General features: G+C 44.0%; 1 protein-coding gene and 1 long non-coding RNA gene across 29 annotated transcripts in view; one reads left to right on the top strand and one right to left on the bottom strand.

The window, feature by feature from the left end:
* The window catches only part of SPECC1 (sperm antigen with calponin homology and coiled-coil domains 1), a 498,473-nt gene that overhangs the window by 360,387 nt on the left and 110,294 nt on the right, over nucleotides 1-27,792 (bottom strand). For 25 of the 28 annotated variants that reach the window (XR_013535346.1, XR_013535347.1, XR_013535355.1 and 22 more), the window contains one exon: nucleotides 26,645-26,812. The exons of 2 other annotated variants lie outside the window; for them this stretch is intronic. Coding sequence is in view for 13 of the 26 variants with exons in the window: in XM_078372281.1 (XP_078228407.1) it covers nucleotides 26,645-26,791 (147 nt within the window). In the remaining 13 variants the exon portion in view is untranslated. Of the gene's footprint in view, nucleotides 1-9,438; nucleotides 9,478-26,644; nucleotides 26,813-27,792 lie in introns of those variants that run through there. One more of the 28 variants, XM_078372288.1, reaches the window with a different exon arrangement.
* On the top strand, nucleotides 9,573-16,591 carry LOC118153656 (uncharacterized). Its single transcript, XR_004743058.3, has 3 exons — nucleotides 9,573-13,890; nucleotides 14,182-14,334; nucleotides 15,701-16,591. It is a non-coding gene; the product is annotated as an uncharacterized LOC118153656 (long non-coding RNA).

Here is a 27,792-nt window from a genome sequence, read left to right as displayed (position 1 = left end):
CTGCCACTGGACAAACATACGCTAAATGGCACTGGAGTCTAAGAAAGGAGACTCCTTAGTGATCCACACTTCAGGCCCAGATAGATTACATTCGAGGTTAATTAGGAAAACCACAACTAAATTGTCTCAGCCACTGTTGAGTCTTTGTGAAAGAAGGCTCTGGAGAGGAATGGCGCCAGAAGACTGGAGAAGGTAGCTGCCCAGAGTGATCTAATATAGCTGACATCTGGAGCGCACAGCATGGAAAAGCCCTCAAATCAATGCAGGCAAGCAGTGGGCGATCCCCGCCCATCACACAGGCAGGAGGGAAGGAAGGGGGCGGGGGAGGGGAGGGAAGTGGGGGTAGGGGAAGTCCTGTTCCATCCTCTACTGGTCATTTACTGAGAGTTAGAAGTTTAAATATTTGCACAATTTTTTAAAGTTTCCACCTTTGCATCATTTAAATTTCAGGGTATAAATATCCTCACCCCATCATAGCTCAAAAGTGAAAAAACCCCACCATAGCTTAAAAGTGAAAAAAACACCAATACTGAGTGTTGGTGAGGCTGTGGAGCAGCTAGAATGCTCATGCCCTGGGGGTGGAAGTGTAAACTGGCACAACTGCTTTGGAAACTGGCAGTAGCTAATAATGCTAACACTGGAAGACAGAAGAAAGCAACACCTTCTGTTCTAGCTTCACTTTCGTCCCTGTCATGAAAGGGGTAGGACAAACATTTGCTGAAGGGCACTAAGTCAAAGTAGGAGACTCCTAAGTGAGCACAGCAGTCCCCTATGATTCAGCAATCCCATTCCTAGATCCACATCCAAGAGGAGTGAGTACATAGGTCCCTCAAAAGAATATTCATAGCACCATTTTATAGCAGCCCAAAACTAGGACAATCCAAATGACCTTCAAGTGAAAGGGTAAATGCAATGGGAACTACACAGCGAATAGGAAACAAGCAAATTACTGATACACTAATAAATGGATGTCTATCCCAGGTATTACGCTAAGTGAAAGAAGCAGACACAAAAGAGTATAAAAGAGTATATACTGCCTGATTCCACTTGTATTAAGTTTAATAACTGCACAATCAAATGATGGTATATAAGTCAGAATAGTGGTTACCTCTCAGGGAGTTACAGCTCAAAAGAAATGTTCTGGGGTGCTGGAACATTCGACATCCTGGCAGGGTGGTGATTACACAAGTATAAACAAATGTAAACATGCAGTGACCATTATAGCTAAGATTAAGATTAGTGTACTTGGGAGGACTCAAGATGGCACTGTAAGAACAACCCAGGATTGGAGCTCTCATTGAATCCGCAGAGAGGTGAGTCGGAGCTGCATTTCCAGACTGATCTTTGTTGCCCACAGAACGGGGAAACTCCCAAGTATAAAGGAGACGTGGGACACCAGGCAGTACTTCTGCCTGGTGAAGCCGGCAGCCGGGGTGGCGGCGGCCAACCCTAACCAGCGCTCCCCACAGGGCGCGCTTGTCCGGGTGCCCTGTTGAACCGGCAACCTGAGACTTGAGAGGGCTGGACTTGAGACTGAACGAGACTTGGACAGTAGGCCAGCCCAGGGGATTGCAGGGACAGAGCGTTTGGGACAGAGCGTTTGGGATTGCAGGGACAGAGCGTTCATCCCAGTGGGACGAATAAAACCGCGATTTCAAAAGCTCCCCGTGCAGATGGTCCGAGATGCTCTGTGGGGAAGGGGCGTCCACCATTACCGAGGCAACCCGCCCCAACTGAGATACACACCCACTGCTGACGCAGCCTGCCGTTGCCGAGCCAACCCGCTAAAACAAACAGACTCCGCCTCAGGGCATGGCGGAGACCACAGCCTGCAGCAACAGGGCGAACCACACAACAGCAGGGCGGAGCCTCAGCAGGCAAACAGTGGCTACTCTGCATTCTAGCTGGGCAGGACACCTCATCGGACATCCAAAAATAAAGCCCGAATCCCCCAACACAGAGCATTTGAGAAAAAGAGGGTTTTTTAAATGAGCTCTGTTGCAGCAGAATCAAACATAGCAGCCTAACAGACCTGAATGAACAACAGAGCTCACAGTTCAGCAATTGAGCTCCTATAAAGTACAGACTGTCTCCTCAAGCAGCTCCCTGACCCCTCTATATCCAAAAGACTGACATTAGGCAGGCATCATCCTGGGACAAAGATAGCAGAAAAAGAAAATGGTAGCATCCCTCACTGTGCCACAGCTGCTAGAGGTGCACCCCAGACAAGCAGGGCCTGGAGTGGACCTCAGCAGTCATACAGTGAAGGGGCTAGACTGGTAAAAGGAAAACCAAGTAACAGAAATACTTCATCATCAACAATCTGGCTGTCCACTCAGAGACCCAATCGAACAGTCAGCAACTACACAGACGACAAGCGGATAAATCCACAAAGATGGGAAGAAACCAGCGAAAAAAGGAGGAAAACACCCGAAACCAGAACACCTCACCTCCTAGAAAGGAAAAAAACTCCTCACCAGCAAGGGAACAAAGCTGGACGGAGAATGACTGTGACGAAATGACGGAATTAGACTTCAGAAGGTGGATAATGAGAAACTTTTGTGAGCTAAAAGAACATGTATTAAATCAATGCAAAGAAACTAAGGAACTTGAAAAAAGATATGAGCAAATGATAACAAGAATGGATAACTTAGAGAGGAATATGAATGAATTAAAGGAGATGAAAAACACAATACGAGAACTTCGCGAAGCATGCACAAGTTTCAATAGCCAAATTGACCAAGGAGAAGAAAGAATATCTGAAGTCGAAGACCAACTCAATGAAATAAAATGAGAAACCAAGATCAGAGAAAAAAGCGCAAAAAGGAATGAACAAAGTCTCCAAGAAATGTGGGACTATGTGAAAAGACCTAACCTACGTTTGATAGGTGTACCAAAAGGGGACAAAGAGAATGAATCCAAGCTGGAAAATACTCTTCAGGACATCATCCAGGAAAATTTCCCCCACCTAGCAAGACAGGCCAACACTCAAATGCAGGAAATACAGAGAACACCACAAAGATATTCTGCAAGAAGAGCAACCCCAAGACACATAATCATCAGATTCAACAAGGTTGAAATAAAGGAGAAAATACTAAGGGCAGCCAGAGAGAAAGGTCGGGTCACCCACAAAGGGAAGCCCATCGGACTCACAGCAGATCTCTCGGCAGAAACACTACAAGCCAGAAGAGAGTGGGGGCTAATATTCAACATTCTTAAAGAAAAGAACTTTCAACCCAGAATTTCATATCCAGCCAAACTGAGCTTCAGAAGTGAAGGAAAAATAAAATCCTTTGCGAACAAGCAAGTACTCAGAGATTTTGTCACCACCAGGCCTGCTTTACAAGAGCTCCTAAAAGAGGCACTACACATAGAAAGGAACAACCAGTACCAGCCATTCCAAAATCACACTAAATGCTAAAGAGCATCAACATAATGAAGAATCTACAACAACTAACAGGCAAAACAGCCACTTAGCATCAAAATGGCAGTATCAAATTCACACATAACAATATTAACCCTAAATGTAAATGGACTAAATGCACCAATCAAAAGACACACACTGGCAAATTGGATAAAAATCCAAAGCCCATCAGTATGCTGTATCCAGGAAACCCATCTCACAGGCAAGGATACACAAAGGCTCAAAATAAAGGGATGGAGGAAGATTTACCAAGCAAATGGACAGCAAAAAAATGCAGAAGTTGCAATTCTCATCTCTGATAAAATAGACTTTAAAGCAACAAAGATCAAAAGAGACAAAGAAGGCCATTACATAATGGTAAAAGGATCGATACAACAAGAAGAGCTAACGATCCTAAACATATATGGACCCAATGCAGGAGCACCCAGATACATAAGGCAAGTTCTTAATGACTTACAAAGAGACTTAGACTCCCACACAATAATAGTGGGAGACTTTAACACTCCACTGTCAATATTAGACAGATCAACCAGACAGAAAATCAACGAGGATATCCAGGGCTTGAACTCAGACCTGGAGCAAGCTCCACCCCAAATCCACAGAATACACATTCTTCTCAGCACAACATCACACCTACTCTAAAATTGACCACATAATTGGAAGTAAAGCACTGCTCAACAAATGCAAAACAACTAAAATCATAACAAACAGCCTCTCAGACCACAGTGCAATCAAGTTAGAACTCAGAATACAGAAACCGACCCAGAACCGCACAGCTTCATGTAAACTGAACAACTGGCTCTTGAATGTTGACTGGGTAAACAAAGAAATGAAGACAGAAATAAAGAAGTTCTTAGAAACCAATGAGAACGAAGACACAACATGCCAGAACCTCTGGGACACATTTAAAGCAGTCTCTAGAGGAAAGTATATAGCAATAAGTGCCCATATGAGGAGAATGGAGAGATCCAAAATTGACACCCTATCATCAAAATTGAAAGAGCTAGAGGAGCAAGATCAAAAAAACTCAAAACCCAGCAGAAGACAAGAAATAACTAAGATCAGAGCTGAGCTGAAGGAGATTGAGACACGAAAAACCCTTCAAAAAATCAATAAATCCAAGAGCTGGTTTTTTGAAAAGATCGACAAAATAGACAGACCACTAGCCAGATTGATTAAAAAGAAAAGAGAGAACAACCAAATAGATGCAATAAAAAATGATAAAGGGGAAATCACCACAGATTCCACAGAAATTCAAACCATCATCAGAGAATATTACAAACAACTCTATGCACATAAACTAGTGAACCTGGAAGAAATGGATAAATTCCTGGACTCCTGTGTCCTCCCAAGCCTAAACCAGGAGGAAGCTGAAACTATGAATAGACCAGTAACAAGGTCAGAAGTCGAGACAGCAATTAAGAGCCTACCACTCAAAAAAAGCCCAGGTCCAGACGGGTTCACAGCCGATTTCTACCAGACACACAAAGAGGAGCTGGTACCACTCCTTCTAAAACTATTTCAAACAATCCAAAAAGAGGGAATCCTTCCCAAATCATTTTACAAGACCAACATCATTTTGATACCAAAACCTGGCAGAGACCCAACAAGAAAAGAAAACTTCAGACCAATATCCATGATGAACATAGATGCAAAAATCTTCAATAAAATACTGGCAAGCCGATTGCAACAGCAAATCAAAAAACTTATTCATCATGATCAAGTAGGATTCATCCCGGGGATGCAAGGCTGGTTCCACATACGCAAGTCTATAAACATAATTCACCACATAAACAGAACCAAAAACAAAAACCACATGATTATCTCAATTGACGCAGAGAAGGCATTTGACAAAATTCAACAGCCCTTTATGCTAAAAACCCTCGATAAACTCGGTATCGATGGAACGTATCTCAAAGTAATAAAAGCTATTTATGACAAACCAACAGCCAATATCATACTGAATGGGCAGAAACTGGAAGCATTCCCTTTGAAATCTGGCACTAGACAAGGATGCCCTCTTTCACCACTCCTATTCAATATAGTACTGGAAGTTCTAGCCAGAGCAATCAGGCAAGAAAAAGAAATAAAGGGTATTCAAATAGGAAAGGCGGAAGCCAAATTGTCTCTATTTGCAGATGACATGATAGTATACCTAGAAGACCCCATCGCCTCAGCCCAAAAACTCCTGAAACTGATAAGCTACTTCAGCAAAGTCTCAGGATATAAAATCAATGTGCAAAAATCACAAGCATTCCTCTACACCAATAACAGACTTAAAGAAAGCCAAATCAAGAACGAACTGCCATTCACAATTGCTACAAAAAGAATAAAATACCTTGGAATACAACTCACAAGGAACGTAAGGGACCTCTTCAAGGAGAACTACAAACCACTGCTCAATGAAATCAGAGAGGACACAAACAGATGGAGAAACATTCCATATTCATGGTTAGGAATAATTAATATTGTGAAAATGGCTATACTGCCCAAAGTAATTTACAGAATCAACGCTATCCCCATCAAGCTACCATTGACTTTCTTCACAGAACTGGAAAAAACCACCATGAACTTCATATGGAACCAAAAGAGAGCCCGCATAGCCAAGTCAATTCTAAGCAAAAAGAACACAGCGGGGGGCATCACACTACCGGATTTCAAACTATACTACAAGGCTACAGTAATCAAAACAGCATGGTACTGGTACCAAAACAGAGATATAGACCAATGGAACACAACAGAGGCACCGGAGGCAACACAACATATCTACAACTATACAATCTGTGATAAACCAGACAAAAACAAGCAATGGGGAAAGGATTCCCTGTTTAACAAATGGTGTTGGGAAAACTGGCTAGCCATGTGCAGAAAGCAGAAACTGGACCCCTTCCTGACACCTTACACTAAAATTAACTCCAGATGGATTAAAGACTTAAACATAAGACCTGGCACCATAAAAACCCTAGAAGGAAATCTAGGCAAAACTATCCAGGACATAGGAGTAGGCAAGGACTTCATGAACAAAACACCAAAAGCATTGGCAACAAAAGCCAAAGTAGACAAATGGGACCTAATGAAACTCCACAGCTTCTGCAGGGCAAAAGAAACAGTCACTAGAGTGAATCGGCAACCAACAGAATGGGAAAAAATTTTTGCAGTTTACCCATCTGACAAAGGGCTGATATCCAGAATTTACAAAGAACTCAAACAGATTTACAGGAAAAAAACAAGCCCATTCAAAAGTGGGCAAAGGACATGAACAGACACTTTACGAAAGAAGACATATATGAGGCCAACAGTCATATGAAAAAATGCTCTTCGTCGCTGGTCATCAGAGAGATGCAAATCAAAACCACATTGAGATACCATCTCACGCCAGTTAGAATGGCGATCATTAAAAAATCTGGAGACAACAGATGCTGGAGAGGATGTGGAGAAAAAGGAACACTTTTACACTGTTGGTGGGAGTGTAAATTAGTTCAACCATTGTGGAAGACAGTGTGGCGATTCCTCAAGGCCTTAGAAATAGAAATTCCATTTGACCAGCAATCCCATTACTGGGTATATATCCAAAGGACTATAAATCGTTCTACTATAAGGACACATGCACACGAATGTTCACTGCAGCACTGTTTACAATAGCAAAGACCTGGAGTCAAGCCAAATGCCCATTGATAATAGACTGGATTGGAAAAATGTGGCACATATACACCATGGAATATTATGCAGCAATCAGAAATGATGAGTTTGTGTCGGTTGTAGGGACATGGATGAATCTGGAGAACAGCATCCTCAGCAAACTGACACAAGAACAGAAAACGAAACACCGCATATTCTCACTCATAGGCGGGTGATGAAAAATGAGAACACATGGACACAGAAAGGGGAGTACTAAACACTGGGGTCTATTGGGGGGAAAAGGGGAGGACCAGTGGGAGGGGCGGTGGGGAGGGATAGCCTGGGGAGAAATGCCAAATGTGGGTGAAGGGGAGGAGGAAAGCAAAGCACACTGCCATGTGTGTACCTACGCAACTGTCTTGCATGCTCTGCTCATGTACCCCAAAACCTAAAATCCAATAAAAAATTAAAAAAAAAAAGATTAGTGTACTTTATGGACTTTATTGTAAATATGCTGTGCTTCATTAAAACAGAAAAAAATTGGGGTGAAGGAAGTTTGCAATTTGGGGAAAGTCCTAGTTCTGCTCCTGCAGATACCAATCTTCTGGGTTTTTTCTTTTTTTAAAATAATTTTTAGAACTTTACTGTGCTAAAATAAGCATAATAAAGTCTACTCATTAATCAGTAACTTGCCATTGCCTTTTAACATCAGGGATGAGGGTAGAATTTTTTTTTTTTTTTTTTTTTTTGGAGACAGGGTCTTGCTCTGTTACCCAGGCAGGAATGCAGTAGCTCAATCAAGGCTCACTACAGCCTTGAACTCCCAGGCTCAAGGGATCTTCCCAAATCAGCCTCCCAAATAGCTAAGACTACAGGTGTACAACACAATGTCTGGCTAATTAAAAAAATTTTTTTGTAGAGATGGGATCTCATGGCCAGGTGAGGTGGCTCACGTCTGTAATCCTAGCTCTTAGGGAGGCCTCGGCAGGCAGATCACCTGAGGTCAGGAGTTCGAGATGAGCCTGGTCAACATGGCAAAACCCTATTTCTAGGAAAAACACAAAAATTAGCTGGGTGTGGGGGCACATGCCTGTAATCCCAGCTACTCAGGAGGCTGAGGCAGGAGAATCGCTTGAACCTGAAAGATGGAGGTTGCAGTGAGCTAAGATTGTGTCACTGCACTGTAGCCTGTGAGACAGCAAGACTCTATCTAAAAACAAAAAAAAGAGATAGGATTTCACTATGTTACCCAGGCTGGTCTTGAACGCCTGGCCTCAAGCAATCCTTCCACCTCAGTCTCCTAAAATGCTGGTATTACAGGTGTGAGCCATCACTCCCAGCCTCATGGTAGATGTCTTAATATTAGGCAGGTGATCTTGGTCAAGATTTTAAAACAAATTATTAACTTTAAAAACAAATAATTCACATTAAAAGGATGAGTTATGTGCAACTCCAATTACTAGATATCAGCATGATCACATTTTCTTTTCTTTTTTTATTTTGAGACAGAGTCTCACTCTGTCACCCAGGCTGGAGTGCCATGGCAGGATATTGGCTCGCTGCAACCTCTGCCTCCCGGGTTCAAGCGATTCTCATGCCTCAGCCTCCCAAGTAGCTGGGATTACAGGCACCTGCCATCACGCCCAGATAATTTTTGTAACTTTAGTAGAGACAGGGTTTCACCATGTTGCCCGGGCCAGTCTCAAACTCCCGATCTCAGGTGATTCACCTGCCTCGGCCTCCTGAAGTGCTAGGATTATAGGCATGAGCCACCACACCCGGCCTGTGATCACATTTTCTGAACAACAGCACAGTCCCCTAATCTAGCAACTGGACTGTATTAGTCCGTTCTCATGCTGCTAATAAAGACATACCCAAGGCTTGGTAAGTTACAAAGGAAAAAGGTTTAGTTAAATTACAGTTCCACATAGCTAGAGAGGCCTCACAATCATGGTGGAAGGCAAAGGAGGAGCAAAGTCACACTTTTTTCTTGGCAGGCAAGAACTCCCCTTTATAAAACCATCAGACCTCTGAGACTTATTCACTATCACAAGAACAGCATGATTCAATTACCTCCTGCCAGATCCCTCCCACGACACATGAGAATTATGGGAGCTACAATTCAATATGAAATTTGGGTAGGGACACAGTCAAAACATATCATGGACCAAACATCATACTTAGGTTGACACAGAAATTATACTACTGCCCTTCTTAGAGGAACTCTGTAATTATCTTTCTACTTGCCATCTCAGAGAAAAAAGCATCCCTTCACTAAAGCTCTCCAGCCTCTCAAACCATCTATCAGGTCACCTGTATAATATATGTCAAATAATAAATGACCGTAGCCTATAATGTTGGCAGCTTTTTCTCAAGAGAGAAAAACTATTACTCACTCTTCCAAGAAGCACACTCAGGTAGCTTCCTGGTTCCCCAAAAGAAAATCAATTCTTGTTTGGAACTTTGAAAACTCCCTAGATGACATCACAAATGAAAAAGGGAAATCATGGTGGTTAAGGGAACTCTGAATGCAATAATGCAAGCCATACACATTGGGTTCTGCTTTTCCCCTATCTGGTTCTCTGACATTAAAATCTGCAAGTCTGACTCAAAGTACAGAATTATCAAACTCTATGGCAGAGGCCAAGAAAGGAAGAACTCCTCTGCAACCTAGAATAAACCGGGAAATCCAACAGATGAGAGCTCTCCTACTGGGAACAGAAGTGAAACCCCCTTGAAGATCACACCACAGCCTCCACCCCCAGCCACCACCACCCCAGAGCAGCATAGGTAGCGTTTGACCTGCCCCCTTCCACAAGGGGTTGGTTCCTGGGACTCAAGGTCTTGGTAAGATGACAGCTGGAGGCAACACCGGACAGCAGTGGGCAAGCAGTGGGAGTTTTGCCCTTGGGGCACTACAAGAGGACCTGGCAAGGCAACAGAGATGGCACCAGTAATGATAAGAACAGGGGTGGGCCGGGATCGGTGGCTCACGCCTATAATCCCAGCACTTTGGGAGGCCGAGGTGGGTGGATCACAAGGTCAAGAGATCGAGACCATCCTGGTCAACAAGGTGAAACACTGTCTCTACTAAAAATACAAAAATTAGCTGGGCATGGTGGTGCGCACCTGTAGTCCCAGCTACTCGGGAGGCTGAGGCAGGAGAATGGCTTGAACCCAGGAGGCGGAGGTTGTGGTGAGCCGAGATCAAGCCATTGCACTCCAGCCTGGGTAAGAAGAGTGAAACTCTGTCTCAAAAAAAAAAAAAGAACAGGTGTGAAACAGCAGCAGTGACAGGGGAACACACAGGTAGGTGCAGCACCAGGCTCAGGGCTAGACAGCTTCTGGTGCGGAGTTAGCAGTTAGTAAGTGCTGTATCTCAGGGTTTGTTTTTGTTTTCAAGGGTGGGGAGGGAGTAGGAGATGTGAAAGAGGACTTGTTGTCTGGGATCTCTGTAGAGGAGGTTCCCAGCAATCACATAGGCAGGAGGCAGCCCAGGGAGCAGTGAAGGGAGTGGTGCTACTTCTTCCTACCTGTGTGACCTGGGGACCGATGCTGCAGTTCCTCAATTCTAAAATGGAGAAAACATTTTGAGGCCAAGGCAAGAGAATCTCTTAGGTCAGGAGTTCAAGACCAGCCTGAGGAACACAATAAGACTCCCTTTCTATAAATAACCTTTCTAAAAAATTAGTGGGGTGTGGTGGTGTTTGCCTGTTGTCCCCACTACTTAGGAGGCAGAGGTGGGAGGATCACTTGAGTTCGAGGCTAAAGTGAGCCATGATCACATCATTGCAAACCAAAGAGAGAGAGAGAGAGAGGGGGGGAGCACAATTGGTATACTTTTAGGATTGTGCCCTTAGTTAAGAATTTAAAGCATTTGATTAAGAATATAAATGTTGGCAGCTCTCATCATCATCTTCATCCTCATGATTGCAGCTGTTTTCCTAGTGCCCCTCCATAGTGGTTCTCCAGGCTGGTAGCAACAGAAGCATCTTTAGATTTTTAGATTTACAAATAAAACTTTGGAAGGAGGCCATGAAGTATTATGCTGTATTAGGAATCAGGCAATTTGTGAGCCATGGGGCCCTGGGAAAGTATGATCTAGAGGCTCAGTTTCCTCACCTCCAAAAGATAAGTATTTATTTTATTTTGAGACAGAGTCTCACTTTGACACCCAGGCTGGAGTGCAGTGGCACAATCTTGGCTCATGCAACCTCTGCCTCCTGGATTTGAGAAATTCTCCTGCCTCAGCCTCCTGAGTATCTGGGATTACAGGCACGTGCTACCACACCCAGCTAGTTTTTGTATTTTTAGTAGAGGCAGAGTTTCTCCATGTTGGCCAGACCGGTCTCAAACTCCCAACCGCAGCTAAGCCACCTGCGTTGGCCTCCCAAAGTGCTGGGATTACAAGCATGAGCTGCCGTGCCTGCCCACAAAAGAGAAGAATTTGAATCACCTAAGATCCTTCTCCCTGTGTATGTCTTCATTGCTATGAGACTGCATATGTATGCTTATTAGGCTTAAAGAATTTATCGATCAGTGTCACTGCATATTGTGCACATGTACTCAGAGCACAAATAGCAGAGAATACAAAAATTCCCCATGCTCTCTGGGCTGATTAGTTGAAGAAGGAATGTGCTGATGCCTTCACAATTCTGCACTGACTGTACTCATCACCCCTTCTGCTCAGTACACGTAGTGCCTGCTTCTTGACCCTCCTCACATCAGAAAAACCGCACCATTAAGGGCCCTGTGGTAATTGCCAAATATTGGACTAACCAACTGATCGTAACCTCCACTTCAAACACACTGATTTTTGACTACTGATCCTAAAACAGATTTAAATTCATTCCGCAAACATGGAAATGCCACTACTCATAACCTAGGGCCTGGATGAAGCAACATTTCACATGGAAAAGAATATGAACAGCGGGTCCTGAGCAGAGGGTGGGGCTTCCTTCCTTGCCCCCTTCTGCTCTCCCCTTCTCCAGCCACCTCACCCACAGCGAAGAGCCCTTAGAATATGGGGCCACCTAGTGAGCCGTAAAGGTTGAAGGGGTTTCCAGTTATCCATCAGCCTTTCAGTGAATCCTGCAGTGAGATAAAAGTCCAGATTTCAGTGCCAGGAGGAAGTGGGCCAGCGATGCGGAGGCCCTGGGGGTGGGGGAGCATGCCTCCTGGGATGCCGTGCTCCTAGGGAGCCTGCAGCGGCCCTCCGCATGTATGTGGGAGAGGGAGGAGAGGACTGGCAGAAGAAACGGCTCCAGAAACTTCCCATCCTTCTTTTCATGGTGCCAGGGCTGCTTCTGTCGGGCCTGTCCACAGAAGGCCCATTCCTATCCCTTCCATCCTGGACACTATAATTCAGCTAAGCTTTACCAAAAACCCACTAGCAGCTGGATGTACATCTTTAGCCCATGTCCTCTTAGTAGATCTGTACACTTTGTATATGGCTTGAATGCCAAAGTGAATCAGGAGACCCTGTCACTTGGGGTTAACCACCTACAGAGGTTCCCATACAACCACACAGAACACAATGAGGACAGCATTAAGCTGCAGAGAAACGAATGTGCAGAAAGCTCAGGAGGGGCTGGGGGAGTCCAAAGACCTCGCCGCAGAGGCCATGATTCGGTTTTTCTCAGGCAGAGAGGGCAATGAGGCATTCTGGAGGGGTGGGTGTTTTCCATAGCACCATCAGGCTGAAGACCAACAGGAGCCAGGAGGCCCCCATCCTATGTCACAGGAGTTGGGACAAAAGCCATGTCACATGGCAGCACAGTTTAGTGGCCAAGAGCTCAAAATATAGACCACCTGGGTGTGAATCCTGGTTCTGCCAGTGCTTGGCTGTGTGACCTTGGGCAAATCATGTCACCTCTCTGTGCTTTGGTTTCTTCATCTAAAAAGTAAGTATAATCATGGTACCCTCTGCAGAGAGTCGCTCTGAGGATTAAACAAGTTAGCCATGTAATGTGCTTAGGATAACAGTATCTGACACAGTATACATTCAACAGACACCAGCTATAACAATAACAAATGAAAATCATCATTATTGCTTTTACTATTGTTATCCTATAAAAACTAAATTCAAATTAAGGTGAGGAGGAGGAAGAAGGAGGGGAGTGTTTTTAGGAAAAGATGAATGCAATGCAGTGGGGTTCCAGAGGCTACAACAGAACATCAAGCAAGTCATTAACCTCCCTGAACCTCAGGCTCCTCTTCTGGTAAATTCATCCAAGAACAATATCCAGTAAAAATGTATAGTGTGCCTGCCTCTGATGCACCAGGCACAGCTAGGGATAATATACATTTTACTCAGCTACTGTGTTGCATTTTGTGAGCCGGCCACACCCAGCTGACTCTGTCTCCTCTTAGACTGTGGGATTTGACTGCACTGTGGGTAGATGTGGTTTTCTCCTTCCCAGGCAACAGGGTAAGTATGATGTGCTGTAGGCCATGCTGTGCCACCTCCCTGCCATTTGGCCTAGAGTTTGGGTAGCAGCAAAGCTTTCAAGTGGCGCACTTCATCTCCCCTGCATCTTCCACAAGGAATTCCATTTGAAAAAGACTGGTAGCTTAGAAGGTTTCCTGGGGGTAGGACATAAAGACAAAAAACTGATCCCACATGTCCTTCAAAACAAACAGCTGAAGGAAGCTACTCTTACTCTGTCACTGGTTTTTGGATGCAACATCAAAGGGAAAGCTACCAGTGTCAGTTACTAATTCTCGCTCTGTCTCTATTCGCCACTGCATTTTTTGGTTTTGTTTCCTGGCCACGGCACCACTTGAGATTTCTGGCTGCGCTAGAAGATCCTATGAAGGTGTGCGCTTCAGCGTTGCTTTGCTGTCTAGTAAGTATCTTCACTAACAGTTTCACTGATGTTTAAACTGACAACCACCTGTATAAGAAAGCGTATAAAAGGAAAAAGTTTAACTACCTCACAGATTAAAGTGACTAAGAAATTCCTCTCAATTCCACAAAGATGCTGAAAAGAATCCATAGCTCTAAAATCATCAGACATAACATAATCTAGTCGTTAGCCGTGGGTAGCATATTATGATTAGACAGTGCTTCTCAAACTGAAGCAGACATCAAAGTCATGGGAAGGGTTTGTTAAAATGCACCTGTGTCCCACTCATAGTGACATGGGAACCTGAGGATCTGCTCAACACATTCCTTTTCTGCTGAGGCAAGCTCAAGTAAACATTTCGTCATCGCAACGAAGAAAGCCCTAATAGATCTGGGCCTCACAAATGGCCAGGATGGGCAGCCTTTGTCAACCGGAGTGCTGCAGGTACTCTTCTTTCTGGGCTGTGCTCGGACACCATAAGGAGGATTTATAGGAGTGTCTGCACCCTCCCTGAGCTCCTGTGCCCCCATCTCCCACCCTTTCTTTCACTGCTCCTTCAGTTCAGGCCAATATTGAAACTCAGGTATTCAGACATTTCTCAAAAGAAGACATTTATGCAGCCAACAAACATATGAAAAAAAACTCATCACCTGTGGTCATTAGAGAAATGCAAATCAAAACCACAAAGAGATACCATCTCACGCCAGATAGAATGGTTATCATCCCTTTAAAAAAAGAACAACAACAGATGCTGGTGAGGCTGTGGAGAAACAGGAACACTTTTACACTGTGTTCCTATGGAAGTGTAAATTAGTTCCACCACTGTGGAAGACAGTGTGGCAATTCCTCAAGGACCTAGAACCAGAAATACCATTTGACCCAGCAATCCCATTACTGGGTATATACCCAAAGGAATAGAAATCATTCTATTACAAAGACACATGCACATGTATGTTTACTGCAGCATGATTTACAATAGCAAAACTTGGAACCAACAGAAATGCCCATCAATGACAGACTGGATAAAGAAAATATGGCACATATATACCATGAAATACTATGCAGCCATAAAAAAAGATGCATTCATGTCCTTTGTAGGGACATAGACGAAGCTGGAAGCCATCATTCCCAGAAAACTAACACAGGAACAGAAAACCAAACACCACATGTTCTCACTCATCAAACAATAAGAACATTGAACAATAAGAACAATAGACACAGGGGGGAACATCACACACCCAAGTCTCATTGAACAATAAGAACACATAGACACGGGGGGGAACATCACACACCCAAGTCTGTTGGTGGGTTGGGGGCAAGGGGAGGGAGAACATTAGGACAAATAGCTAATGAATGCGGAGCTTCAAACCTAGATGACCGTTTGATAGATGCAGCAAACCACCATGGCACATGTATACTATGTAACAAACCTGTACATTCTGCACATGTATTCCAGAACGTAAAATACAATTTTATAAAAATTAAAATTAAAAAAAGAAAGTCAGGCATTTAGTTCTACTTTGGGTGGATTTGTCTCAGTTTTCCTGTTTTGACCAGTGAAACCCTATCTATTCATTTTATAAAGCAAATATAGCGAGATGCCGGCTGTAGAATCTGGGTGGTGGTCCTTGGTGTCTGCTGGAGGATCCCCTGTACTGCTGCAGAACCTCCCTGTGTGCTTACAAATTCTCATAGTAAAATATTGGGGGTGGGGCGGGGTTACTTGCTTTTTTTGTCCACCACCATTTCCCCTTTTTCTCTTCTGTTCTCCAAATTCTTATATAGTCTTTTTCTTCTTCCCATACCATAGGTGGAAAGAAGAAGGTCAAATCAGAGGAACAGAACAAGGGCTGGAAAGGGTCAGGTGGGCTACATTTCTCTCTGCTGCTCCTTCCCTCAAGTCCTATCATTCTCCTTCACAGAATCAGGCCTGGAGAGGACAGGAATCAGGAAGGAGAGCAGAAGGCCCCTAATATATGCACAGTACCAAGTACAGAAAAATTATTTAAAAAATTAACAATGCAACAATAAAAAATTTAAAATGATATAACAACTATGTATATGGCAGTTACATTGTATGAGGTATTATAGGCAATCTAGAGATGACTTAAAGTATTCAGCAGAATGTGTGCAGGCTATATACAAACACCCTTTATATCAGGGACTTGATTATCCATGCATTTTGGTATCCACAGTGGATCCTGGAACCAATCCTTCAAGGATACCAAGGAATGACTATATTTGCTTTTCCCTGATATTTCCCCTGTGGAACAAGTTTCCAAAACATGAACCTATTGATGGCAGAAGTGGCCAGCATCTCATTCATTGTCTTTAGAAACACTCCTATGCTTCAGGTCTTATTTTATTTGATTTTACTGAGATAGAGCCTCACTATGTCACCCAGGCTGGAGTGCAGTGGCATGACCTCGGCTTACTGCAACCTCTGCCTCCCAGGTTCAAGTAATTCTCCTGTCTCAGCCTCCCAAATAGCTAGGACTACAGGCATATGCCACCATGCCTAGCTAAGGTTAATTTTTTTTTTTTTTTAGTAGAGACAGGGTTACACCATGTTGGTCAGGCTGGTCTTAGACTCCTGACCTCAGGTGATCCACCCACCTCAGCTTCCCAAAGTGCTGGGATTATAGGTGTGAGCCACCCTGCCTGGCCGAGGCCTTAAACACTGCTTTTAAAAATATTTCCATATTCCACAAGCTCTAATGGTCTATTATTGTGGAATGTATTGTATTCATTTAGAAGTCTAAATTTGTATGTTGCTTATTGGATACAGAAAAAATAATAATAAACATAAAACTCTAAGTTTAAAATGTGCTATTGGGTTGAAGATAATGAAAACAAAAATAATGGAAATGATGGTTGAATCTAGAATAATAGAATAATAAAATTATACGTAGGATGCTTCACCTGCATTTATTCCTGTGGCAAAGGTAAGACTCCTTGTCTTCATCTCAAAGACAAGGAAGCAAAAGCTCAGAACAGCTACACAGCTTGCCTGCAGCTTCACAGCAGAAAAGTAAATACTGAGTGTCTATCAGGTAGCAGATGCTCTTCTAAGCACTAGGGACAGAGCTGAGGACAAAAAAGAAAGTACACAGTCCCTGCCCCAAGGGGGCTTATTTCCACCAGTGGAAAGACAGACCCTAAATAAGCAGGGTGTACAATGGCATCAAGAGCTGAGAGGGAAAACAAGGCAGGAGGAGGAGGAGGATGGAGGTCAAGGGCACTTCCTGTAGAGGTATCAGGTGCCTTCCAGGCAGAGGGAGCAGCAAACGCAAACACACTGCCGCAGGACTGCACCTGGTATATCTTTTCTTTTTTAAATTGCATTTTAGGTTTTGGGGTACATGTGCAGAACATGCAAGATAGTTGCATAGGTACACACACGGCAGTGTGTTTTGCTGCCTTCCTCCCCTTTACTCACGTTTGGCATTTCTCCCCAGGCTATCCCTCCCCAGCTCCCACCCCCCGCTGTCCCTCCCCTATTTCCCCCAATAGACCCCGGTGTGTAGTACTCCCCTCCCTGTGTCCATGTGTTCTCATTTTTCATCACCCGCCTATGAGTGAGAATATGCGGTGTTTCATTTTCTGTTCTTGTGTCAGATTGCTGAGGATGATGTTCTCCAGATTCATCCATGTCCCCACAAACGACACGAACTCATCATTTTTGATTGCTGCATAATATTCCATGGTGTATATGTGCCACATTTTCCCAATCCAGTCTATTATCGATGGGCATTTGGGTTGATTCCAGGTCTTTGCTATTGTAAACAGTGCTGCAATGAACATTCGTGTGCATGTGTCCTTATAGTAGAATGATCTATAGTCCTGTGGATATATACCCAGTAATGGGATTGCTGGGTCAAATGGAATTTCAATTTCTAAGGCCTTGAGGAATCACCACACTGTCTTCCACAATGGATGGACTAATTTACAATCCCACCAACAGTGTAAAAGTGTTCCTATTTCTCCACATCCTCTCCAGCATCTGTTGTCTCCAGATTTTTTAATGATCGCCATTCTAACTGGTATGAGATGGTAACTCAATGTGGTTTTGATTTGCATCTCTCTAATGACCAGGGATGATGAGCATTTTTTCATATGTTTGTTGGCCTCATGTATGTCTTCTTTTGTAAAGTGTCTGTTCATATCCTTTGCCCATTTTTGAATGGGCTTGTTTGTTTTTTTCCTGTAAATCTGTTTGAGTTCTTTGTAGTGCCTGGTATATCTAAGAGACAGCTGTCACCAGACACCGGCAGACCATGTGGTTAGAGCTCCAGGAGCCAAGGCACAGAGGAGTGAGGCCACATCTGAGAGGGAGGGGACAGTGTTGGGCCTTGAGGGCATCACTGGCCATTTCAAGGACTTTGCTTTTTACTCTGAGTGAACAGGGAGAGCAGAGAAGTGACATGACTCAGGTATTTCAAGAACCAGGACAAGGACACAGAAGGGTGGCGGCATGATCCAACTGGTCACAAGGGAGGCAGTGGGAATTGGTTGGAGTTAACACATATTTTTTTGTTTTGTTTTGAGATGGAGTTTCGCTCTTGTCACCAGGCTGGAGTGCAATGGCATGATCTCAGCTCACCACAACCTCCACATCCAGGGTTCAACTGATTCTCCTGCCTCAGCCTCCTGAGTAGCTGGGATTACAGGCATGCATCACCACATCTGGCTAATTTTATATTTTTAGTAAAGGTAGGGTTTCTCCACGTTGGTCAGGCTGGTCTCGAACTTCCAACCTCAGGTGACCTGCCTGCCTTGGCTTCCCAAAGTGCTGGGATTACAGGCATAAGCCACCATGCCCAGCCAGAGTTAATACATATTTTTAGGTGGCTACGGAGATCATCAGTGATGCCATTTCACTGATGGACTACGGGACGTGAGAAAAGGAGGGTTTGAGGGTGATGCCTGGGCAACCGAAAGAATGGAGTTGCTGTTTACACAAACAGGAAGATTCATGGGGAGCAGGTTTGGTTGGGGTGTGAGACAGATGGAAAGGCAAGCACTGAGATTTCAGTTTTGGACATGTTACATTAGAGGGGGATTTCGGACATCCAAGGGCAATGACACAAGGTCAGTTAGAGGGGTCCCAGCTGGAGATGCAAATTTGGACATTATCCACTTAGAGTGTTAAAATCCATGAGAATGGACCCTGTCACCTGGAACAATGGTTCTCCATGGGGACTGTGCTGTCCCTCAGGGGCTGTGTTGAAAATCTGGGGGCACATTTTTGGCTGTCACCATGACTGGATGTGTTACTAACATTTAATGAGTAGGAGGACGGGAAATTCAGATGTCCTAAAATGCTCACAACAATCTTACACATAGAACTGCTCCACGATCCACAGACTTTGCACAGATTCCACAGGCACTGACACAGGAGCAACACCTTTTATTATTATCTGAGCCTACAGCCTCCCTCCATTTGACTCATAAAAACAATGTGCCCCTTGTCCAAGATCCAAGGTACCTAAACTTTCCAAGAATACATAAAACAAGGGGAGGAGAGGACTCAAGATGGCGCTGTGAGAACAACCTAGGATTGGAGCTCGCGTTGAATCCGCAAACGGTGAGTCCGAGCTGCATTTACAGACTGATCTTTGTTGCCCACAGAACGGGGAAACTCCCAAGTATAAAAAGACACGGGACGCCAGGCAGTAGGTCTGCCTGGCGAAGCCGGCAGCCGGGGTGGCGGCGGCCGGCCCTACCCAGCAATCCCCACAGGGCACGCTTGTCCGGGTGCCCTGTTGAACCGGCAACCTGAGACTTGAGAGGGCTGGACTTGAGACTGAACGAGACTTGAACAGTAGCCCAGCCCAGGGGATTGCAGGGACAGATCGTTTGGGATACCCAGTGGGACGAACAAAACCGCGATTTCAAACTATCCCGAGCAGACGGTCCGAGACGCTCTGTGGGGGAGGGGCGTCCACCACTACCGAGGCAACCCGCCCCAACTGAGATACACGCCCACTGCTGACGCAGCCAGCCGTTGCCGAGGCAACCCGTCCCTACTGAGATACACGCCCACTGCTGACGCAGCCTGCCGTTGCTGAGGCAACACGCTACAACGAAGAGACTCCGCCGCAGGGTGTGGCAGAGACCACAGCAGAGCCTGCAGGAACAGGGCGAATCACACAACAGCAGGGCGGAGCCTCGGCAGCCAAACAGTGGCTAGTCTGCCTTCTAGCTGGGCAGGACACCTCATCAAACATCCAAAAATAAAGCCCAAACCCCTCAACACAGATCATTTGAGAAAAAAAAAAGGGGTTTTTTTTAATGCGCTCTGTTGCAGCAGAATCAAACATAGCAGCCTAACAGCCCTGAATGAACAACAGAGTGCACAGCTCAGCAATTAAGCCCGTATAAAGTACAAACTGTCTCCTCAAGCAGCTCCCTGACCCCTCTATATCCAAAAGACTGACATTAGGCAGGCATCATCCTGGGACAAAGATAGCAGAAAAAGAAACTGGTAGCATCCCTCGCTGTGCCACAGCTGCTAGAGGTGCAGCCCAGACAAGCAGGGTCTGGAGCAAACCTCAGCAGTCGTACAGCAAAGGGGATAGACTGGTAGAAGGAAAACCAAGCAACAGAAATACTTCATCATCAACATTCCGGGTGTCCACTCAGAGACCCAATAGAAAAGTCAGCAACTACACAAATGACCAGCGGACAAATCCACAAAGATGGGAAGAAACCAGCGCAAAAAGGAAAACAACACCCGAAACCAGAACACATCGCCTCCTAGAAAGGACCAAAACTCCTCACCAGCAAGGGAACAAAGCTGGACGGAGAATGACTGTGACGAAATGACAGAATTAGACTTCAGAAGATGGATAATGAGAAACTTTTGTGAGCTAAAAGATCATGTATTAAATCAATGCAAAGAAACTAAGAACCTTGAAAAAAGATTTGAAAAAAGATTCGAGGAAATGATAACAAGAATGGATAACTTAGAGAGGAATAAGAAAGAATTAAAGGAGCTGAAAAACACAATACGAGAACTTCGCGAAGCAAACACAAGTTTCAATAGCCGAATTGACCAAGCAGAAGAAAGAATATCTGAAGTCAAAGACCAACTCAATGAAATAAAACGAGAAACCAAGATCAGAGAAAAAAGCACAAAAAGGAATGAACAAAGTCTCCAAGAAATGTGGGACTATGTGAAAAGACCTAACCTACGTTTGATAGGTGTACCAGAAGGGGACGAAGAGAATGAATCCAAGCTGGAAAATACTCTTCAGGACATCATCCAGGAAAACTTCCCCCACCTAGCAAGACAGGCCAACACTCAATTGCAGGAAATACAGAGAACACCACAAAGATATTCCGCAAGAAGAGCAACCCCAAGGCACATAATCGTCAGATTCAACAGGGTTGAAATAAAGGAGAGAATACTAAGGGCAGCCAGAGAGAAAGGTCGGGTCACCCACAAAGGGAAGCCCATCGGACTCACAGCAGATCTCTCGGCAGAAACACTACAAGCCAGAAGAGAGTGGGGGCCAATATTCAACATTCTTAAAGAAAAGAACTTTCAACCCAGAATTTCATATCCAGCCAAATTGAGCTTCAGAAGTGAAGGAAAAATAAAATCCTTTGTGAACAAGCAAGTACTCAGAGATGTTGTCACCACCAGGCCTGCTTTACAAGAGCTCCTAAAAGAGGCACTACACATAGAAAGGATCAACCAGTACCAGCCATTCCAAAATCACACTGAATGCTAAAGAGCTTCAACATAATGAAGAATCTACAACAACTAACAGGCAAAACAGCCACTTAGCATCAAAATGGCAGTATCAAATTCACACATAACAATATTAACCCTAAATGTAAATGGACTAAATGCACCAATCAAAAGACACAGACTGGCAAATTGGATAAAAAGCCAAAACCCATCAGTGTGCTGTATCCAGGAAACCCATCTCACATGCAAGGATACACAAAGGCTCAAAATAAAGGGCTGGAGGAAGATTTACCAAGCTAATGGAAAGCAAAAAAAAGCAGGAGTTGCAATTCTCATCTCTGATAAAATAGACTTTAAAGCAACAAAGATCAAAAGAGACAAAGAAGGCCATTACATAATGGTAAAAGGATCAATACAACAAGAAGAGCTAACGATCCTAAACATATATGGACCCAATGCAGGAGCACCCAGATACATAAGGCAAGTTCTTAATGACTTACAAAAGGACTTAGACTCCCACACAATAATAGTGGGAGACTTTAACACTCCACTGTCAATATTAGACAGATCAACCAGACAGAAAATCAACAAGGATATCCAGGGCTTGAACTCAGACCTGGAGCAAGCAAACCTGATAGACATTTACAGAACTCTCCACCCCAAATCCACAGAATACACATTCTTCTCAGCACCACATCATACCTACTCTAAAATTGACCACATAATTGGAAGTAAAGCACTGCTCAACAAATGCAAAACAACTGAAATCATAACAAACAGCCTCTCAGACCATAGTGCAATCAAGTTAGAACTTAGAATTCAGAAACCGACCCAGAACCACACAGCTTCATGGAAACTGAACAACTGGCTCTTGAATGTTGACTGGGTAAACAAAGAAATGAAGGCAGAAATAAAGAAGTTCTTCGAAACCAATGAGAACGAAGACACAACGTGCCAGAACCTCTGGGACACATTTAAAGCAGTCTCTAGAGGAAAGTATATAGCAATAAGTGCCCATATGAGGAGAACGGAGAGATCCAAAATTGACACCCTATCGTCAAAATTGAAAGAGCTAGAGGAGCAAGATCAACAAAACTCAAAACCCAGCAGAAGACAAGAAATAACTAAGATCAGAGCTGAGCTGAAGGAGATTGAGACACGAAAAACCCTTCAAAAAATCAATAAATCCAAGAGCTGGTTTTTTGAAAAGATCAACAAAATAGACAGACCACTAGCCAGATTGATTAAAAAGAAAAGAGAGAACAACCAAATAGATGCAATAAAAAATGATAAAGGGGAAATCACCACAGATTCCACAGAAATTCAAACCATCATCAGAGAATATTACAAACAACTCTATGCGCATAAACTAGTAAACCTGGAAGAAATGGATAAATTCCTGGACTCCTGTGTCCTCCCAAGCCTAAACCAGGAGGAAGCTGAAACTATGAATAGGCCAATAACAAGGTCTGAAGTTGAGGCAGCAATTAAGAGCCTACCACACAAAAAAAGCCCAGGTCCAGACGGGTTCACAGCCGAATTCTACCAGACACACAAGGAGGAGCTGGTACCATTGCTTTTAAAACTATTTCAAACAATCCAAAAAGAGGGAATCCTTCCCAAATCATTTTATGAGACCAACATCATCCTGATACCAAAACCCGGCAGAGACCCAACGAGAAAAGAAAACTTCAGGCCAATATCCATGATGAACATAGATGCAAAAATCTTCAATAAAATATTGGCAAGCTGATTGCAACAGCAAATCAAAAAACTTATTCATCATGATCAAGTAGGATTCATCCCAGGGATGCAAGGCTGGTTCAACATACGCAAGTCTATCAACGTAATTCACCACATAAACAGAACCAAAAACAAAAACCACATGATTATCTCAATTGACGCAGAGAAGGCATTTGACAAAATTCAACAGCCCATTATGCTAAAAACCCTCAATAAACTCGGTATCGATGGAACGTATCTCAAAGTAATAAAAGCTATTTATGACAAACCAACAGCCAATATCATACTGAATGGGCAAAAACTGGAAGCATTCCCTTTAAAATCTGGCACTAGACAAGGATGCCCTCTTTCACCACTCCTATTCAATATAGTACTGGAAGTTCTAGCCAGAGCAATCAGGCAAGAAAAAGAAATAAAGGGTATTCAAATAGGAAAGGTGGAAGCCAAATTGTCTCTATTTGCAGACGACATGATAGTATACCTAGAAGACCCCATCGCCTCAGCCCAAAAACTCCTGAAACTGATAAGCAACTTCAGCAAAGTCTCAGGATATAAAATCAATGTGCAAAAATCACAAGCATTCGTCTACACCAATAACAGACTTAAAGAAAGCCAAATCAAGAGCGAACTGCCATTGACAATTGCTACAAAAAGAATAAAATACCTTGGAATACAACTCACAAGGAACGTAAGGGACCTCTTCAAGGAGAACTACAAACCACTGCTCAATGAAATCAGAGAGGACACAAACAGATGGAGAAACATTCCATGTTCATGGTTAGGAAGAATTAACATCGTGAAAATGGCTATACTGCCCAAAGTAATCTACAGAATCAACGCTATCCCCATCAAGCTACCATTGACTTTCTTCACAGAACTGGAAAAAACCATCATGAACTTCACATGGAACCAAAAGAGAGCCCGCATAGCCAAGTCAATTCTAAGCAAAAAGAACACAGCAGGGGGCATCACACTACCGGATTTCAAACTATACTACAAGGCTATAGTAATCAAAACAGCATGGTACTGGTACCAAAACAGAGATATAGACCAATGGAACACAACAGAGGCACCGGAGGCAACACAACATACATACAACTATACAATCTTTGATAAACCCGACAAAAACAAGCAATGGGGAAAGGATTCCATGTTTAACAAATGGTGTTGGGAAAACTGGCTAGCCATGTGCAGAAAGCAGAAACTGGACCCCTTCCTGACACCTTACACTAAAATTAACTCCAGATGGATTCAAGACTTAAACATAAGACCTGGCACCATAAAAACCCTAGAAGGAAATCTAGGCAAAACCATCCAGGACATAGGAGTAGGCAAGGCCTTCATGAACAAAACACCAAAAGCATTGGCAACAAAAGCCAAAATAGACAAATGGGACCTAATCAAACTCCACAGCTTCTGCACGGCAAAAGAAACAGTCACTAGAGTGGATTGGCAACCAACAGAATGGGAAAAAATTTTTGCAGTCTACCCATCTGACAAAGGGCTGATATCCAGAATTTACAAAGAACTCAAACAGATTTACAGGAAAAAAACAAACAAGCCCATTCAAAAGTGGGCAAAGGATATGAACAGACACTTTACGAAAGAAGACATATATGAGGCCAACAATCATATGAAAAAATGCTCATCGTCACTGGTCATCAGAGAGATGCAAATCAAAACCACATTGAGATACCATCTCACGCCAGTTAGAATGGCGATCATTAAAAAATCTGGAGACAACAGATGCTGGAGAGGATGTGGAGAAAAAGGAACACTTTTACACTGTTGGTGGGAGTGTAAATTAGTTCAACCATTGTGGAAGACAGTGTGGCGATTCCTCAAGGCCTTAGAAATAGAAATTCCATTTGACCCAGCAATCCCATTACTGGGTATATATCCAAAAGACTATAAATCGTTCTACTATAAGGACACATGTACACGAATGTTCATTGCAGCACTGTTTACAATAGCAAAGACCTGGAATCAACCCAAATGCCCATTGATAATAGACTGGATTGGAAAAATGTGGCACATATACACCATGGAATATTATGCAGCAATCAGAAATGATGAGTTTGTGTCGTTTGTAGGGACATGGATGAATCTGGAAAACATCATCCTCAGCAAACTGACACAAGAACAGAAAATGAAACACCGCATATTCTCACTCATAGGTGGGTGATGAAAAATGAGAATACATGGACACAGAAAGGGGAGTACTAAACAGTGGGGTCTTGAGGGGAAAAGGGGAGGGCCAGTGGGAGGGGGAGGTGGGGAGGGATAGCCTGGGGAGAAATGCCAAATGCGGGTGAAGGGGAGAAGAAAAGCAAAGCACACTGCCATGTGTGTACCTACGCAACTGTCTTGCATGCTCTGCTCATGTACCCCAAAACCTATAATCCAATAAAAAATTAAAAAAAAAAAAAAAAAAAAACAAGGGGAGCCCACACCATGTTTGGATCAGAACTTCGCCAAGAGTGTCTATTTCAAAACAATCCCATCTCTCCTTCTGCACAGCCTTCACTGTAGTTGAGTTATCAACAGGACAACTGGAAGTAGCTGCATTTCTAATCCATCTGCATGTGGCTGTCAGGCCCATAGTGCTTTGAGGAACACCTCAAGGCTTTTAGCACAGCTGTGCTCAGGCATTGCAGGTAGAAATGCATGCTATTTAATACTTCCCTTTTGAGTTAGAAGATCATGTTGATTTTTCTAAAGTACTGCATGAGGTAGGTGCCAATGTCTATGAATTCATCTTAGGGTAGCTATGTATGAGCTTCTCACGTAGATAAATAAATGCAGCAAGAAAAGAGATTAGTCTAGGAATGTGATCTTGGCCCACCCAACCTTAGAGACCAAAGGGATGAAGGGAGGAGAAAACTGGAGGAGAACTCACTCCCTGATGGAAGGTGTAATCAAAAGCGTCCATGCTGCTGCAGGGTCCAGCAAGAGGGGCTTGAAGAACTACAACTGGATTGCAGGTGGCTACGGAGATCATGCATGACCTCGACCCCTATCCAGGGCGGTGCTGCGGGGGGAGACTGCCAGGAGCGTCCATGCAACCCAGGGCAGAGGACCTTAATTACTGTGTAAAACACTTTGTAGACCTCCTTTCTGGACCCCAGAGCACCCCCACCCTCACCCAGAAGCTCCATTCCTTCATGTCCAGGCATGGTGGTCTTCCTGCGCCCCTCCTTGGGGCCTCCTTCCCTGCCTTGAGAGGCCACTGGTTTGCCTACTGCCCTCTTCCATCCTCCCAACCCAGGGTATGCAGGCACCCTGCCCGGCCCTGTGCATATTGGTCCATACCCTGCTGAGTCGGGATTCAAAAGCCAGTGAACTTGAAGACTTAGAACTCTTCATGCCAGAAGAGGCTGTAGGCAGGGGCCGCACCCGGTCTGGGCCGTGGCCCCCTGCCCTGATGGCTGGGCTCCAGGGCTTGGCTGCACTCCGCATGTTTGTCTTCGTGGGTCTTTCCTGCAGAAGAGCAGAAAAGAAAAACATGTCTCCATCACTTGAACCTGCATCGTCACACTTTACCCCCTATACCACATCACCATGGACTATCATAGAGCAGGAGCATCTGTGATTTGGCTGAAAACAGAATATTCCTAAGATGGGACCTTTATACTAGGCTAATTTTTACAACTCCACAACAGCTTTTACCAAACTACTGAAACATATCCACAACATTATTGATGTCCTGACATCACCTTTCAGCAAAATGATAGCTTCTATCATTTTCAGGGACACCTGACACAGCATTCTACCTAATACCCATACACTATATATCTGTATCTCACACCCAGATAAAACAGGTCATCCAGAGTCAACACATAAAATTCCCATAAGCTTTGAGGCTTTAGGATTGACAAAGGAACAATTTACTTATTTTTTAAATAAACATAAATGAATTACTTGAAAGATTTCACAGAAGCACAAAATGATGTTTTTCTTCTTTGGATAAAAATGGGTATCATATAAAATTAATGAAGCATATCTTAATTGGTGAGATCCGACACTGTAGGGCAGAGTGACTGCCTAACTACAATATTTTATGAAAGGAAAATTGTTCAAACTAGCAGGATGCAGCTGAAGACATAAGGGGGAAATCTGCAGAGATGTGGAAGGCAGCCCAAGCCTGGCCAGCAGGGACCAGCGCTGTGATTCCTGAGCAAGGAGTGGCCCAGCCCATCCCTCACCCTCTCAGAGCCTCTGTTTCTTCCGTCAATAACATAACAGGGCTGGATTAAAGGCCCCAACCCTGACTCCGCCTGTCCCATGGACTCTAACAGCCAAGGGTGTGACACAGGGCACCAAACCCATGACATTCCATCCTTTCAAAGAACATGAGAAATGCACTTTACAAAACACCCACATGTGACAACCACTTTCAGCGGCCACTCTCACTGGGCACGGGGTAGGAGGGCATCTCAGTAACTGCCCCCCTGGGACAG

This window comes from Callithrix jacchus, chromosome 5 (genome assembly GCF_049354715.1).
Source record: "Callithrix jacchus isolate 240 chromosome 5, calJac240_pri, whole genome shotgun sequence".
Classification (NCBI taxonomy): Eukaryota; Metazoa; Chordata; class Mammalia; order Primates; family Cebidae; genus Callithrix; species Callithrix jacchus.
Note: the sequence above shows the minus strand (reverse complement) of the source record. Positions and strands in the feature narration are given on the sequence as shown.